The sequence below is a fragment of the Thunnus thynnus genome, chromosome 20 (assembly GCF_963924715.1).
Source record: "Thunnus thynnus chromosome 20, fThuThy2.1, whole genome shotgun sequence".
Lineage (NCBI taxonomy): Eukaryota > Metazoa > Chordata > Actinopteri > Scombriformes > Scombridae > Thunnus > Thunnus thynnus.
The window spans coordinates 3,374,011-3,392,177 of record NC_089536.1 but is presented as its reverse complement, the minus strand read 5'-3'; the positions used below and the strand labels follow the sequence as shown (position 1 = coordinate 3,392,177).

General features: G+C 36.2%; 1 protein-coding gene across 1 annotated transcript; it reads right to left on the bottom strand.

Annotated features, from left to right (window-relative positions):
• Positions 1–5,449: 5,449 nt before the first annotated feature.
• Positions 5,450–16,170, bottom strand: LOC137172197 (stonustoxin subunit beta-like). Its single transcript, XM_067576494.1, has 4 exons — positions 16,114–16,170; positions 15,804–15,904; positions 8,031–9,551; positions 5,450–7,598 (listed from the first exon to the last, which is right to left on the bottom strand). Exons 2-4 carry the CDS (start codon positions 15,892–15,894, stop codon positions 7,060–7,062), a joined length of 2,151 nt encoding a protein of 716 aa, XP_067432595.1. The 5' UTR covers positions 15,895–15,904; positions 16,114–16,170; the 3' UTR covers positions 5,450–7,059.
• Positions 16,171–18,167: the final 1,997 nt, after the last annotated feature.

Here is an 18,167-nt window from a genome sequence, read left to right as displayed (position 1 = left end):
AAATGGTTTGTGTGTGAATTGACACCATTATTGATGTATATTTATTACTTTTTCATCACTGTGTTATCAGCCTGCTTCTCAGCCAGGTTTATTGTTTTGACACTGGGCCAAGTCTCCTCATTAATAACCCAAAATTTCCTTACAAAGCCTTAACAGACCTTAAAAGGGTCACATACACACTAAACAATGACCATATTGGGCATTGATGTAGCATTTTGTTTTTAGTTACCAATTCACTGAGATTTCTCTGAAGGTACTTCTGTGATCACTAGTAATAATGTTCACAGTGTGTACAAGATGTACAAGGCGTTGTGAAACTTTTTTTTGCACAGACTTGTGGGATGTGGTATGAAGTAGCTTCTCATGAACTTAAAATATTGTTTGGATATTGTTTCAGTGGAGTTGCTGATGTTTGTTTTTTTTTAAATGAAGACACACCTGCTACTTGGCAATTTCACAGTTATCACCTGCCCAGACATATGAAGAATGGAATAGTGCCATGGTGCTCTGCCATCTATTGATTCTTCAGGATTAGTGTTTTCACTTTGAGTGTCTTATGTGTTGTGTGACTGCGTGCTTTAAGGAAAGATCATGAAACCACAATCTTTCACTGACCTTAAAGGACGGGTTCAATTTTTTTTTTTTTTACAAGTGATGGGGGCAAAAATCCACAGTCCTCCTTGTTCAAAAATGTATTTAAAAGTTTATCTGGAGCTAATATGAAGCTTCAGTGTCCAAATGAGTCAAATCAAGTAGATATCTTTCAACATTACAGTCTTTTTATAGCTAAAGTCTTTTTGTTATACTACACTTCCACTGCAGCTCAACAAGGAAACACTGTCTGAGGAAACACAAAGAGGGAATCTGATGCTAAATTGACTGTAAATATGGCAAATATCCACTTATCCACCTGTGAGTTATAGCTAAAACCACTGATAATAAAGTCACTTTAAAGGAAAATCCTGAAGTTCAAAGTCATTTATATTTTAAGTCAAATTGGTTTATGGCATGAGCTGAGACTGGTTATTCATACATCACACTGCAGTTACCAACAATTCTACACGACTTCCACAGATCTATGAGCTCCTCTGATACTATGAAGAGCTTTCTAGCTGGATGAAACCAAGAATAGAGGGGGTGAGTAATAAGAAGAGTTAAATATGAATAAAAATATGCAGGAAAGTGACTTATGTCCATGTACTATGTATGGTTAATTAAAAGCACTGATTGTAAAAATAGATTTAAGCATTTCTGAAGCCATCCAATTTCAAATATTTGGGGGGGCACATTCATTAGTTTCATCTTTGTTTGAGTGTTTGTTGTTTCTCAGATCATCTGCAGTGCCTGGCTGTCTTGATGTTCTTTAATGGTGGATCTGTTCCTACCTGCCTGACTTCAGAGTAAAGTGTTTTAACCCCACCTGTCCTGTGTGCACAGTGTGCTGATAAATGCATTAAACGTAAACCAATGACTGCAGAATAGGGATTTTTCATTGTTGTTTTTAGATCTTGTGTTTTGTATTTCATTGTATTTCTTACCATTTTTTAAGTCACATTGTCACCATGATGTGAGCAATTTCTAACGGGCACATCTTTAATATCTCTGCTGCTAGTCTTTGTGTACGTCTATGTATTCTATTAATTTATTATATGTGGGGTGCAGATGGAGATGTGGTGAGTCCTCTGCTTGTCAAGGATGCGTTTTCAGATGTTTTTCCACATCAAAGCCCTGAATAGTGAAGAAAACAAGAGGGAGGCTTAGGTTAATAAATTATGGTTTGTTCCAAACTTAAATGTATGAAACTTGATCCAACCACATATCATTTGTGCCAAAGCAAGAGGACTCTAACTTTGTTTTCAGGCCTCTTTGGTTGAGAAGCATTAAATAAAAGGGGGGAAAACTAAGCTCTTGACAAGGAAGGGGAAAAGAATAAACAAAGTTAACAAAGACAGAGCAAACACCTCCATTTGATGTGAGGCCATGTTCTCAACTTGAGGGAAAACATCAAATCAGCATCATATTTCATTCTACATTTGATCAAACTGTCCAAAACAGTGTTGCAACTCTCTCTCTGTCTCTCCACCAGTTTGTCCTTATCTGGAAAAGTTGTGTGGTTCAGGTAATTTCTGTGGCTCAGCTAATTTATGTGGCTTCAAACTGAAGTTTCCAGTTTGATCTGATATGTTGACTTATTTCCTATTGGATGACCCAGCCGTCTCCCAACTCCTCCCCTGACACACCTCCAGCACAGAGTAAATGTCACGATTAATCTCATGAGACTGAAATACAAAACAACATGACATACTATGTCGTTCTACACCTTACAACCTTATGATACTGTCACATTTCTAGGAGGTAGGGAAGGTTTATTGGGGTGTTGAGTTTTTAAATTGAATTGTGTGTGATGGTTTTGTATGCCTTTAAAGCACATTTTGTTTGCTGACTTACAAATTAAAGATGTGATTTTAAGACATAAAATTACTTTGCTTTGAATAATTATTTGTGTCTGGTGTTTTTTTCTACAAGACACAAGATGTTTTTCTATTCTCTATTCTCATACTCAATGATGGTCTCAAGTTTCCAGATCACACTTATATAAGTTGCACTGGACTTTGGACTTTTTGTGTTTTTTGGCGTTTCCTGTGTTGCACCTCGGTTAAGTCCTTCTGGTAATGGTTTTGTTTGTCATGATTTGGGTGGTGGGTTTAGAGGACTGTATTTGTTTAGCTCAGGGTATTGAGTTTTTTGGTTTTCTGGTTTCCCTGTGTTTTCTCCTCCTGTGTTCATGTGCTCCTCTTCTCACCTGCCCTGGATTGCCCTCGTTAGCCCTGCACTGCTCTGTGTCTTCCCCAGACCTGCCCTGTATCAGTCTCGTCAGCCCTGATCTGCTCCCTGTGTTTCCCTCAGCCAATCGCTCCCAGCCTGCCCTTGTGTCTAGTCACCTGTTCCCCATTCCCTGATTAGTTTAGTTTGTATTTAAGGTCTGGTTTTCAGTTGAGTCTTTGTTGGATCGTTTGTTCTGTCTTGTCAAGCTCGTTCTGTTTGGATGTATGCCTGCACTCTCTGTTCTGTCAGCTTTTGTTTGGATGCATGCGCCAAATAAAAGTGGTTTTCTTCAGCCTTGCTTTCCGGTCTCTGCATTTGGTTCCATTCATCCCTGCTACACGTGACACATGTTTTCCCTCCAGGAGATAAATGTGAAAACAGTCTTCCAGTGTCAAAGTTTGCACACAACATCTTTCTGCACAAGGAAGCGCAAACATCAGAGTGAAGAAACTATAAGTAAAACACATTTTTTGGTGGAGGGGAATTTTAACTTCTCTAGTGCACAATAGAAAAACATGGAACACAGAAAAGAACAACTAACCCCTTCCTGTATCTGTTTTCATGTTTCCACATTGATCAGTGTAAACCATCTTAGATTGAAAGCTAATTAAACGGACCAGTTATGCAGGTCAAATCTATCAACACCATGACAAGCAAAATTGCTTTTTGACAGCACCTGCAAGATGTCATCATAGAATGACCTGTTTCACACTGCATCATGTAGCAATGAATTATTGTTTTGCGAGATTGTCAGATGACAACTGAAAGAAAAACACAAGCAGGCAGAATGTTGACCAGTGACTATTTTTCATCTCTATTTACACCCATTTTTCTTCCTTGGTGATTTAATACTTGTAATAGATTGAGTTTCTACTGCCAACATGCCCCAAACTCCTTTGGAGTAGATCCAAAGGAGCAGATAGAGCCAGGTATGGGTAGAATATTGATGTTTTACCCTTTTTCAAACATATTTTTTTTAATTTTTTTTTACTTTTTCATTCATTTGTCCCTATTTTAAAGGTCAAGAACTGATTGCAAGGTGTTATTAACCTCAGCTTTGGAATTATTGGCAAATTTATATATTTATATACAGTACCAGACAAAAGTTTGGACATACCAGGTGTTTTTACTCTTTGGAAACGTTTCTAAACAAGCTACGGTATCCACTGTCTTCAGGGACGAAGGAACATGTCACCCAGTGCAGTGGTGTGACTCACTGATGTGTTTTTAATAGTTTTCGGACAACAACTGAGGTCTACAGCACAGATGAATAAGATATATCAGGTTATGGATACTCACACAATACTTGTAAGCAGGAGGAGTTCATTGTTGGTTTGTCTCTGCACATGAGATTTGATGACAGTAAGAAAAATATAGAAAATCACCAGCCTTATCCTTTAAGTAGCAAATAATTGCCCCGATGAGTCTAATTTTGTTCTAATTCATAATCTCTTACAAATTATTTGTATAGTGTTGTTTACAAAACAACCAGATTGACATTCTGTTTATTCTTCAATGTGTAAAGGTTTTGTTATTATTTTACATGCGATACTGTTTGGTTTGGTTCATTAATTATAACAGTTCATAATCTCTTACAAATTATAAGTATAGTGTTGTTTGAATTGATGCTGATGTGTCATTAATGATACAGCTTATAACTTTTGGTACAGTCAGCTTCTCAACCCTTACAGCTGTTCAGGGTTAAATTTAACCCATTTTTACATTGAGAGCAGTAAAAACAGCCTAAACACATTTGTTTTAGCTTGAAATTGTAATTTTTTTAACCTTTATTTATTCAGGGGAATACCTCTGAAAGCAATGCTCTCTTTTCCAGGAGTGTCTTGATCACAATCACACAGTTACATATTCATATGTGGAAGCTGCCCAAGTGTTTGACCCATATTTGGCCCAAAATTACCATTCAAACAAATAATTCATCGAAATCGTTTTGTTCTCCTTTTATGTAACATAGGACCATTATATAGTGTGATCGTAAATGTTTTTTCTCCATAAACAAAACATGTTAAAAACTAATGAATACACTCTTTCTGCTCTCTGAAAGCTTCATTAAGGATTAATTACCCATTTATTAATGGCTGATGAAGTATTCATGAATGATTTGTGGTTCAGATATTTGGTAAAGAGGCTAATTATGAGGGGATACTATGAAGGGTCAGAATATGAACACTATGTAAGAATTAACCTCCAGCAAAAAAGTAGCACATAGTAAACTCAGGTCTCCACTTTATTGAGTTTTTATACTCAAGAAGAGAGCAAACATGCCCAACAGGAATATGACATTAAAGAAAAAACTCAAATCCTACACAAACTGGTTTTATTCCATCACAAAGGATCCTGGTCCCTCTGACTTTTCAATTTATGAACAAATCTCCATCATTGCTCTTATCTAACTAACATTTTATTGTTGGGTAAACAGGCTCAGTGAATTTGGTGTGGAAGGTGTGTCAGTGTGTTAGAGGAGACTCTGTAGGACAGACAGCCAGTGAATCAGTCCACATACAAAATACATGTTAGATCTCTGCTTTTCTTTATATGTTTTATTCAAGTTTCACCACAAACTGGATTTTCTAACAAACAAGAAATAACCAAGCTGCACACAGTGTTCAACTCAGGACTCCACTTTATTGAATATTTTACTCAAGTAGAGAGATGTCCAACAGGTGTTACAGAAATCACAGTCCAGGAGAACTTCAGCTCTATAAACATCAGCAAAATTCTCAAATCTAACATGTTAAAGACAATGTTGTGACTGTCTCCTCAGAACACCACAGTGATTAAATGGACTCTTGGTTGGACTCAGAGCAGAATGTCCAGAGCCACAACCAGAAAAACAAAGACCAGCTGAAGTTTCCTGAGTGGTTCATTATACTTGTGTTAGAAGAAGAAAAAGATCACAACATAAAACTGGAATCATCACTTTGTCAATAATTGTTGATTATTTAAATGTATGTATTTTTTTAAAAAATCTTTTTCCTTTTTTGTTTTTTTTTTTTTGTGCATGAAAAACAAAACAGCAACATCTAAATCTTAAAAAACAAAGGCCAAAACTTTGTCACCGTTCACCACTAATGTCCTTAGTGAGTGAGTGGTGTTCATTAAAATTTGAAATTCAACAAAAAGAACAACTTCTAAATTGAAGAGGAGACACTTGAGTTACTTAGTGTCCTAACATGTTTGAAAATGAAGAAAAGAAACACCTCCTCCCTCCTTTCCTTCCTCTTCCCCAATTCACAAGCACAAATGAAACCTCTTGTAAATTTAGATAAAGATAAATGAACAATTCTAATGTTAAGCTACAGGCACTTAAGCTACCCAATGTTCTACCTTAATCCCTATTATATATTATATTATTAGCAGATACCCCAGTAAGTGCTTGCAGGAGCTAATTGTGTAATGTAGCAAATATTCAGTATCCTCATATATGTCCTCACAAAACAAAAGAATTAGAAGACAGTTAAACCACATGTAGCCTGCAGCATGTTTCTCTAAAACATAATCAGATACAGTATATTCTGTAGAACCCATTGTGGTGACATAATGTTATATACCATGTAGCTACTACACAGACAAAGAAAAGGTTAACTTGGAAACATAAACAAAGAATATTCACACACCAGTATTGTGAGATGACTCCAAGATTAAAAAAAGATTTAAATGCAATTATTCAAGCCTAAATGAAGATGTTAACGTTAAGTTTTAATAAGGTAAAAGCAAAAAAAGAAAATCATGTTAGCTAACTCAACTGTTGACTTTGCCATAGGAGACTGCTGTTTAACCGCAAGTGTCCAGTGTTAAAAAAATATATATATGTATATAACTACGATCGTCTCCTAACCTTAACCCCGAGGTTATAATTGTAGTCATGATGATGAAGGTCACCTAACTTTAAGGAAATAATAACTTTAACCCACACCATATGTTTCTCAAACCTTAACAAACTGATAATTTTAACCCAAACCATGATCTGTGGTTTTTGTGCTTAAACCTAACCAGACCTTAAAGGTCCAATATACAGTAATCAACCTCACTAGAACACCAGCATCTAGACCAAAGTAAATGTTGGTTCATCAATAAAGTTGTAAAGAAAAAAAAAAACCGCTCCGCTCGCCTATCAGTTTTGTTATTGAACACTTAAGTAAAACTGTAGGACTTCATATTTTTGTGATTGACTGACTATATTGCAAACAAACACCGTGTGCAAAATGGTTCTTTCTAAAATGGACACAGGGCAGCATAGTTGGTGTAGTGCCAAATCCAGAAACCGGGGTAAAGAGGCTCTGTGAACTGAGTGCGGAAGGTGTAGAGGTGACTCAGTGTGTTACAGGAGACATCGTAGAAGGACAGTGTGCCAGCAGGGCAGTCCAGATACACTCCAACTTTTTTGCAGCCAGTACAGGGAACAGAACCACACCACACTTGGCCGCTATGCCATGCAGAGAGCCCCTGATTCTCGCCAAAATACCAGGATATCTTATTAGATCCAAGACAACTATCACATTTGTTTCCTTTCCTTCCAATTCTTTTGTATGTTACTGCCACACCAACATAATTCTTAGCGCATTTACTCCACTCTACTTCCCAGTAATGGCGCCCAGTAAGCCCCTCTCTGCACAAAACCTGGGGTTGTTGATCAAACCTCTCTGGGTGATCAGGATATGTCTGCCATTCTGTACAGGTCGCCTTTTTGTTTCCCTCAGACAGAATGAGCCAGTTGCTTGCCGTGTTTGGGTCCAGGGAGAGATTACAGGCATCTGATGGAGAGACCAAAACAATCCTCATCACTGTCTAATTCAGTTTACAACAGCATACACACATGAAATGACTTCAACATTCACATGTAGTCCTACATTATTTAATAACAGCATGTTAATAAAGATTTATGTTTTAGATATTTACCCAGGATTTTAATGTGCAAATCTGCTGTGGTCTTGTTTAAAACTCATCTCCTAGGGGCAACGTGGCTGTATTTGGTGGAAGTGTCAAAGCTACAGTTTTTCATTATTATGAAAACATGAAAATATAATAGTTCACCAGAATGTGATACTGTGAAAGTGATACTAAAAATGGAGCCTGTGATTGGTAGAAATGATGACCAATCGGATCTCTTTTGATAGATACAGTATTTTTTACAGTTTGATTTATTTTGGCTGAAAGTAGAAACTAATGCACAAAAAATGACTTACAATGGAGTAAAGCTCCTCTGTCTGTGATAGACTCCACAGAGGGGACGTCAGGCATTGGAAAACAACCAGTGGGCAGGTTGCCCCCCGCAGGTGAAAAGTCATCAGTGACCAGTTTGCCCTCCTTGTAGTGGTAGATGGTTGCTCCTTCATATTTGATATTTGCTGTGGTTGTTACAAGGAAACAGACACTGCTGCTGTTCTTCATGGTTTTGACAACATCATGGAAAACTTTGACTTTTTCTCTCATTTTGGATGTCACTTCATCTGAGAAGTACCAGTGGTCTTCATTGGTACTTGTCGATTTAGGGCAATCCAGGTAGTTGGTCATCGCATCAAGGCAGGGGTCAGCACTTTCCACAGAGGTGAAAACAAAGCACAGAGTATTCTCTACACCTTGATTGAGAACCTCTCTATCCAACTCTGACTGATTTTTGACAATCTTTGTGTTAATTCCCTCCATCATGTCTACACAGAACCTAATGACAGAGATTTCTCTCTCCTTGTGATCCATCCACTTGCTTAGCTTTTCCTGACTGAATGGTGACCTGTCTCTGTCTTTTAAGAGGTTTTCTAATGAGCTCTCATCTTCTTTGCCTTCACGGATGGAGAGAAGTGTTCTCTTGATGTCCTGTTGGAGCGCAGATGTGTAATAATTACACAGTTTTTGGAAACTGCTCAGCATTTTGCGAATCTGTGGAAAACACTCTGACACTCTGTCTGCCAGAGAATCGTTGCATCTCATTTCTATCTCCCTAATACCTTCCAGAGCATCTTCAGCTTTCCTCACTAGTACCACGCTGATCTCAGTAACAATGATCTCACTCTTCAGCTGAGCACATCTGAAATCCAAATTCTTCAGTGGCATCAGCCAGACCTTCAGTGGAGCAGCACGTTCTCCGTTTTCTCCCGGTATCTTTGGAAGCTCTACATAGGTCTTCACTGCATCTTCAAATGTTGTAGGGATGTTTTCAAGAATGAAGTCCCCATAGAATTTGCAGGAGAATTTGTTTGTCAGGACTTTTTCTTCATCAGTCAGCTTGATGTCAACATGCCCATCAATATTAAATGATGGAATTTTCTTTATCACAGCTTCCATGCTGCCCTGGATGTTCTGAACGCTGCTAGCATCTAACTTCTCACTGTCAAATACAAAGAAAGCATTTGCTCCATACTGGATGCCTGTAACTACATGTGTTGCAAGGCCCTTCTCAATAAGATCTGTTTGTTGCATGTCCATGGTTCTGAGAGGAGTCATCGACAACTGCTCGACGGTGGTGGTAGCTTTGTACTGAAACGTCACTCTGCTCTGGTTCTTGAATTTCTTCTGATCATTCAGATACTTGGCAGATCCTCCAACTTCGATAAGTCCACTCAGGAAACTTGCCTTCAAGGAAGTATCAACGTCCAGCAGAGAAGACTTGGATTCAAAGGAGTCAGATGTCATAATGTGAAACTCACTGCTGGGCAGAGGGGTTTCCACTGTGTTCTCTTCTATAGTTGTTTTATCCCACAAGTTGAAACCTACAAAAATTAAACATCAACCATGTGTTAAAGCAGAAAAAATATTTTGATAACATCCAGCCACATGCAGAGCTATTGTGGATCTTTCAAGGAGGAGGATTTGAAATGTTGGAAAATTAAACAATAAGTGTACTACTGACTTCACTAATGTGTCTCAAATCATGAAAACAATGGGGGTTTTTTCCTGGATTTCTTGATTCAAAGTTAATTTATCATTGAGGGCCACACTCATGTCCATCTTAACAGTTTCTTCCAACATCATATTTAGGTGACTGGATATTGTGTTCCAAGATAGCATCCGTTAATTTCAATGAAAGTTGCTCACTGCACTGTAAAAAAAAAAAAAAAAAAAAAGTTCAAAGAAATTAACTGTATTATTTTACAGTATGTTTTGTTTTTTCTACATTAAATGTAAATTCCATAAAAACACAGTAAATTATTTTTTATTAAAACCTAAATTAAATATTCACCATAAAATAAAGGCTGTAATCTGTAAATGAATAAAATGGAATATTATAGTTTTTTTAACAGGATTATTCAATTACTTAATGGCCTTGAATGTTAAATTACATTGAATTCTATGTAAAAATAAAAAATAACATCAAATAACAGTTAAAAAAAACCTTTTCTTATTCTACAGAGAATTTTTTTTAAAAAAATACAGACATTCACTTTAAACATTATCTGCATTTTTACAGTCCAACTGTTGTAAAATAATTTTAAAAAATCATTATAAAATATTGCTAGAATGTCAAACAAATTTATAAATCTCCATTAAAAAAAGGGAAACATCGAAGAAATACCTTAAAATTACCTAATTTAAATAAAGGCTTGTTTTATACAGTATTCTTTTGTATTATCCAATTTATCCTTAAGAACACTACATCAAAGCACAGATTTATGGATGTAAAACACAAAAAACGTTATTTATTTATATTCAAATTACCCTCCTTTAACACCCATTAATGGTATCTTGAGAGCTTTAGGCTTTAATTGTATGTGATTATCTCATCTACAGTAAATTCCTGGTAAATATTGGTTTTATACTGTACAAAAAATAGGATCATGTGAAAATGGCATACAAAAACATAATTTTAATAATCATTGCTTTATATAACCATTATTTGAAAGTAATTACAAGCAACTATCCAATATATCTACAGACTTTTCCAATTAATGTATGAGATTTACTGTATATAAACAGTATTTGACAGTAATTACAATCAACTATCCAATATATCCGTCTGACACTCTCAGAGGGATATTTTTTATATATTGTATGTACACTGCCATCATTCCTCAGAACCTCCCACTTATAGGCTAAAGAGAGTTATTGTATTTAGGTCTTGATGCACAGCATATTGATGTTGGGGCTACATATCAAAATCAAATGGTCATAAAATGTGTGCTTCCTATGTTACATCCTGGTTGTTGAGACTGAAAGATGTCTTGATGATTGACATTGACAATTAAGTCCCTTGCCTGTTTGTAATTATGTAGACATGAATAAAACACAGATGTTGGTATAGTGGTCTGCCAACTCCTAGCAGTAGAGTAGGACTTGTATTTAGCTTAGTAATTATTTGAAGAGGGGTTAACAGCGGTACTGAGACAGGTAGGACCAACCATGCCTGTTTAAGCACTCTAGGAGCCTTTAAACATGAACATGAACCCTCACTGCATGGCCTCAGCCACTCCACAGTTCAACAAGACAACCCACAAGCAAGGTATCCTCTAAGTATAGTCGGATCAATCAATTCAATAATTGTTACAGATTGTACACAGTTGATATACCTTTCAAAAATAGCATGTGTTCCTACAGTTTAAGACCAAATGTGGGACTTTTGTCTCCCCCTTCTGGCAATGAGAGTAATTACAAAAACACTACTGACACTTGCTTACATCACCACCGGTGGTTCGGATACAAGCACATAACTTGAAGCCTGACAAGATGGATTCTCTCATGATGTCGTGATCTCGCAAATCCACCTGCCTAGCAAGATAAGTAATCACCAGCAGTTTCCTGGCTGCTGTTTAATAGAGTCACATTCACAATTTGTTTCAGTAACGCTGAGGAAAGCCTAGGGCTGAAACGTGTCTCTTTTTTTTTTTTGCTGCTGTGGATCATTAAAAAAGTGATATACACTTATTTATGCTGCCCTGAGAGTATTATTGTTATAATACATATTGACATGTGCTTATTTTAAAAAACATAAGTAATTTCATTTCAAAAACTGAAGGTCGCCATAAAAAAGGCTGTAAATCCACTTTAAAAATGTTGGAAGCTGTCTCCCAATACAATATGTGAGACCACAACTTGAAATTGCATATGTAGCATCCATGTGTTTTTCCTTGTGAAGGTGCAATCATTTGTAGATCTAATTTTTCTTCTCTAAATATTAAGACCCAAACAGTCTGTCTATGCTCAACAAAATTCAAAGCCCTCATTGCAGTCCTACTGCTCCCTCTAATCATTAGGTCACTCCAACATTTCTACAGGTCAAAGGGAACAAAGAGCAAAAATCAGAGACAATATAAGGTGAATAAAGAGGGACCTCAATATGAGTAAAGCTTTACAATGGTTTACAAATGTTTTTTGGTTTTGTTTTAGCAATAGGTGAGAGATGTGTGAAAGATTGGGATTTGATGCTCAACCAAGTTCAACCAAGGCTCGAGCTTTGATAATATGGGTAATATGGGGGTGAAGTGATGTAAGACATGAATGTAAGACCTTAAAATAGTTGAAAAAAACATATAAATTTAAACATAGAAAATGTCTAAGTGACAGCCCTAGCATGTATGCTGCATGGGAGATGGACCCACTTTTCTGCTGCTCCGCTCTTTTAAGCTTCAAGTCTCTTTTTTCCCAACCTTGCGCGTCAGTGAAGCATGGATATACATACATTGACTGCTATGTAAATAAATTACATATTCACAATAAAGAAATCCATACATAATTATGTTAAACTAATTTTGGCCATCTGCACCGAGATTTCAGTTTCTATCGATAGGCTAGATGATCAGTAATTTTGAGAATTTTCACTGTATTGAAGATAGGATTTTAATCATGTTATTTTATATATATAATGTGTATATATGTTATTTTTTTATTTTAAATTGTATATTCCGTATAATCCAAGCTTTTGCAAAATACTGCGCCAGAGTTTTAACTGGTTCCAAATTTAGAGACTACTTCATCACTCCAAATTGAGCATCCCAACACAGGATACCAGTCAGTTTTACAAATGGTTTTAAGATTTTGTTGATCACATTGAAAGAACAGCGTGATCTGGCCTCAACCTTAATTTCAGACCTTTTTAAACCCTTAATGTCCCTGCACTAAAAGAGGCAAAGTTTGATCATGCTCAATTTCTGTTCAAGCGGTAAACTGCACTCCTTAAGAGTGGCAGCCTCATGGCCCATATCCATACCTGCGCTGATTTTCTCTCGAGCTTAATATTACCAGAACGTTACTGATTCAGACAGTTCTGATTCAGAATTGATAGCTTTTCATGACAGTGCTTCATTATTCCGTTTGCGGTCCCTCACTAGTTCAAAGTCAATGTAACTCAACCACAGCAGAATGGTCTCTCCTTCTCTCTAATCAACTGTGTGACAATTGCAATCCTTCAAGATCAGGCAAACAAGATGGTATTTTTCCTTGATGATGCTTGATGTTTGAATGATTTCAGTGTTCTAAATTAATCCAATCACTAATCAATCCACCGCAGAAAAAAGTAATCATCAGATAGAATACAGTTTCATTGTGCAAGTGCCAAATGCGGATAGATTTTCCATTTGGCGAGTAAATATACCAAAGTAGTCATGTGTTGCAGACAGAGACTCAGGCTGTAGTATAACTTGCAAGTTTTTTTTATTTGCGCCCTTTACAACCACAACAAAGCAGTATATGTAGCTTACAGTCTACCAGCATATTTTTGCTGCTGCTGTTAAAACCCACTTGCTTTGTGCTAACTACTGCAACTGGAGGAAGTTCCTCTTCTTTTACTATTTTACTTCATACTTTACTACTAAATTATGAACCCTAGATCCTGGAAAACATGTTAGATCAGATTATTTATTTTTGTTTACTTAGTTAATTAATGTGAAGTTAATTTATAAAGTTAATCAACCTGCATAATGTTCTTGAGTATTATGTTGACATTCCAAATTGTAGTTGATTTAACCCCCCTCCCCACAACAACAAAAAGCAAGGTATGAACCAAACCATGGATTTGGATTATTGTTATACCTCTAATCAATAATCAAAATTATGAATCCTAATCATAGGCATCCCTGGTTGTAGAGACTAACTAACATGTGCAATTTTCTCATGACATGGCTTACCATTGTACCCCTTTCTCTCGTGTTTTAAATTCGTCTTTCATGGTGACTTGACTTGTGACTTAATTGACTTGTCTTGCTTGACGTTTAGCAGTGACTTAACTTGGCTTAGTTGAGCCTGAACACAGTGACTTAGGACTTGCTTGAGCCTTTAATATTAAGACTTGAGATTTGCTTGTGACTTGCACATGTTTAACTTACTCCAACTTCTGATATTTGTGAACTACTCTCTCCCAAAGCCACAAACCAGAGACGTAAGACTCAAATTTGTGATGCCATCCGGAATAAAGTCTGGAGCTGCTTCATAGACAATGAATGTGAAACTAATTTTGTAGTTTTTTTTAATACCCAAATAAGCTTTATTCTACAGTAACCTTTCATATCTGAAACATAAAATGTACCTGTATACTAGGGTTGGGCGATGTCTACAGAATTGGCATATGACGATGCCCGCAGTGAAACATTGTGATGGATGATGATATCACGTGGGATAAATTACTGCATTTTGCTGTCATTTATGGTTGCACTAAGTTTCTCTCCTCTCCTCTGTTTCACTGCGGGCCGGGCTGAGTGATCCGTGCGTGTGAGTGTGTGTCCTCAGAGCGGAGCAGAGGAGAGACAGTAAACCACGTGAAGTACTCGAGTTGACGACAACTACAGTTCCTCGTTGCGTTATTGTAAGTGCAACGAACACTCCGTGAGTAAAAAATCGATAAGAGTAATTTGATCCATGCAAAAGATGGACAGACAACTAGGGGGCTTTTAAATCACAATGTTACGATAGAAGAAGCTCAGTGGTTGATGATTGTCAGCCATTGGCGATGGACTATGGCATTACCTATTGGCCTAACCCTACCGTACTCTCAGAACATCCCCTTGGGTGTTCTCAGTGTCATCTATAACATCTTTCTCAATTCATTGTTTTTGGAAAAGCTCCAGACATTATCAGATGACATCACACATTTGAATTTTAGCAAAATAATTTTTGGATTTGGGAGAGATTTGTTCATATAACCACCAATAACATGTATGAATTTCTAAATTAGCCGTAGTTTCCCTTTTGCTATAATGCAACATGCAAGACATTGTACTGATATAATGTACAAAACTGATTTTCCTTCCATTAATGTCTGTTGAAGTAATCTGAATGAGAAAAAAATAAATACATTCAAGTAAAGTATTCTGGTTGAGCTCTTATTAGGTTGATCAGCTTCAGATCCACATTATAATTCAATATGGCTGTTTATTGGTTTATTAATTTTGAAATTTTAAGCATAACACACTAAAAATAGTGAATTACTTTGTAAAGCAAGGAGTAAAAGGTAATTTTATGATACATTCTGGTTATTAAACATCTTGAAATCTCAAACATCTCAAATGGGGATCTGCATTGAATGGATTGCACAATATTGTAAAATGTCAGTAGAAAAATGTATATATTTATTTAAAAGAAGTGTAAAAGAAGTTGATATAAAGATACTTTTACATAGACCTTCTTGTTTTTGTACATTCAGAACCCCATACATTAATATGAAATGTCTGTAGATATATTAGGGAGGTGGTTGCAATTACTGTCAAATAATAATCATATAAAGTAAACACTATACATTAATGGGAAAAGTATTAAGATATATTGGATAATTGATTGTAATTGCTGTAAAATAATGTTTATATTAAGTAAACCCCATACATTAATTGGAAAATCCTGTAAATATATTGGACAGTTGATTTTAATTACTGTCAAAAAATGTTTATATAAGGTATATATATATATTTTTTTTTTTTTACAGTGTGGGCACATGTCAATAATATTGTCAATAATAATGGGAGGGAAGTCATTAATAACAGCAATAGTAATAATAGTAATAGTAATTCTATTACTCTGCCATTGTCTACATCAAACTTTACCTGGGATCAGTTTATCCTGCCGAGCATCATAGAGCATCCCTAAGGTGAAGGGTCGACCCAGCGCAGCTACTGTCATGATGTCTAAAGACATATTTTCGAATCTGTTGGGGAACATGACACAACATAGATCAAAGCAAACCCACACAACCTTCAATATTTGAAGTTAGTGTCACACAGGTAGACAATTCTCCACCATGACACAGACAGCGAGGGCCAAAAACAAGAAAGAGACCAGCAGACAGCTTATTGGTCTTGGAAATATTTCCAAGTTAAAATATAAGGAAAATATTTTCACTCTGTTTGTCCTTACCTGGTGTAGTTGTGTAGATCAGAGTCTTCTTAACTTCTAACTGGAGCTTCCAGTCTGATGGTCTGTGATACTGTGAAGCAACTTTTATCCTGTTCTCTCTCCCCCTGACACGCCTCCTGATATGAATTCTGCTGCAGTATTTCCTGTTATCTCACATATCTTTTTTCAGATTTGTGAAATATGATATGTGCAGCCCTTCACACGAAACTAAACAAGACGCTTCTTTATCAGTCAGATCAAATCAAATCAAATGTCAGATGTCAGTCAACAATAATCAGGAAGTTGGTTTTTATTAATAAATGATGTTGCAAGAGTTTGGCCCAATCACAACATCATTTTTACGACTGTTTTAATTGTTTAATCTTAACAAAGGTTTCAGTGCTGTGAAAGTTTGATTTTCTTTTAGCTTTTTCTTGGTTTGTTCTTTTGCAAAATGATTATAAACCATTTTTAGTGAACTTTAATTAAATCACCATGCTTATGTTTTTGAATTCGAACTGATTGAACCGAACACTAAATTCCACAACTATTCTATCAGCTTTTGATAGCTAAATTACTACATGTTCACATGAAAATGTTCACAACCTATGCAACTTGAATACTTCAGTAAACTCTAAAACAACCAGTTTTATACTATGTTAATGGATACCATTATTGAACCATATTAATATTGGTTTTCTATAACTTCACTTTAGGTTGATTGTGTGTACAATCCCATTCTCAACCAAGTTTTGTCTTAGACACATTATCCAAACAATATAAGGCCCAGAAATTTCATACAAAGGCTCATACTCTATCTTAAAGGTTTAGGCTGGCGATTTCTATATTTTTTTTTATTGTCAACAAATCTTATGTGCAGAGTCAGACCAACAATGACCTATTGTGTATATATCCAAAGCCTGATATATTTTAATCCTCTGTGCCGCATTAAAAACACACCAATGAGCCACACCGCTGCACTGGATGACATGTTCATTTGTTTTGAAGAGTTTGGTCACATTAGTTTGTTTAGAAATGGCTCCAAAGACTAATAACAGTGATCATGTCGTCAGTCTCTGGAGAGTCGTTGGGTGTAAGGCAGACGCCATGCAGTTTCTCTGTGACTAGATTGTAAATTTTCATTTTAGACTGGTGAAGACCTCTAGTCAGATCATATCAGATACCTGTCAGATACCTTTTTTAAGCTAATGACACACGGCCATTTATTTTTTTTATACTTTGTCATTTAAGCACAAACCTGGTTTAAAAAAAATGGAAACTGTTCCTCTAATGGTGTTCACAAACTTTTAGGATGACAATTAACATGAAAATGTGATCAGCAAGTCTTTTGTTACTTGAACACTATTTGGAAAATGTTGTGTTTTGTTACAGTTACAGTGATGTCTTATCACAGGCTTTCGCATTTACACTTGGTATTTGCAATTTCATTGCACACCACATTGTGGTTGGATCACAATATGCAAATTAGGAAAGTAAAGCTGGTGGACTCAAAGCAGTCATGCTGCTGTAGGTGCTCAGCTTATTTTCCTTTGCTTCTCATGTTCTTACAAGCATTGGGCAATTCAGATGAATAGTTGATGCTTTTCCTGATAAATCAAGACGCCTTCTACATGGAAATTTCACAATAATGACCCTGCCAAGATATTTATGGAATGTGACAGCTGCAACCGCCCTCACCAGGGCCATGATCCAAAAGAGATCGGGGGCCTAATTATATAATGTTAATCACATTTCTAAAATATAAACATTTGCAGCGTATGACAATAACTGAGCCACTAATGATGACTATGTATTTATGTACTTTTATAGCCCAATTATCAAATGTGATAGTCAGTGATATTATCTATGTATGCTGGTAACTCATATGGCTGGATTCATTAAGTTTGTATGTAAATGGTTTGTGTGTAAATTGACACCATTATTGATGTATATTTATTACTTTTTCATCACTGTGTTATCAGCCTGCTTCTCAGCCAGGTTTATTGTTTTGACACTGGGCCAAGTCCCCTCATTAATAACCCAAAATTTCCTTACAAAGCCTTGACCGACCTTAA

What these genes read in the sequence shown, in the direction of transcription:
- LOC137172197 (XM_067576494.1), bottom strand. Translation starts at nt 15,894, where the DNA reads ATGTCTTTAGACATCATGACAGTAGCTGCGCTGGGTCGACCCTTCACC. An exon ending in GCAGGATAAACTGATCCCAG is followed by an intron (nt 9,552 to 15,803) that starts GTAAAGTTTGAT and finishes TAATTTTTGTAG; the next exon opens with GTTTCAACTTGTGGGATAAA. An exon ending in CAGAGGAGCTTTACTCCATT is followed by an intron (nt 7,599 to 8,030) that starts GTAAGTCATTTT and finishes TCTCTCCATCAG; the next exon opens with ATGCCTGTAATCTCTCCCTG.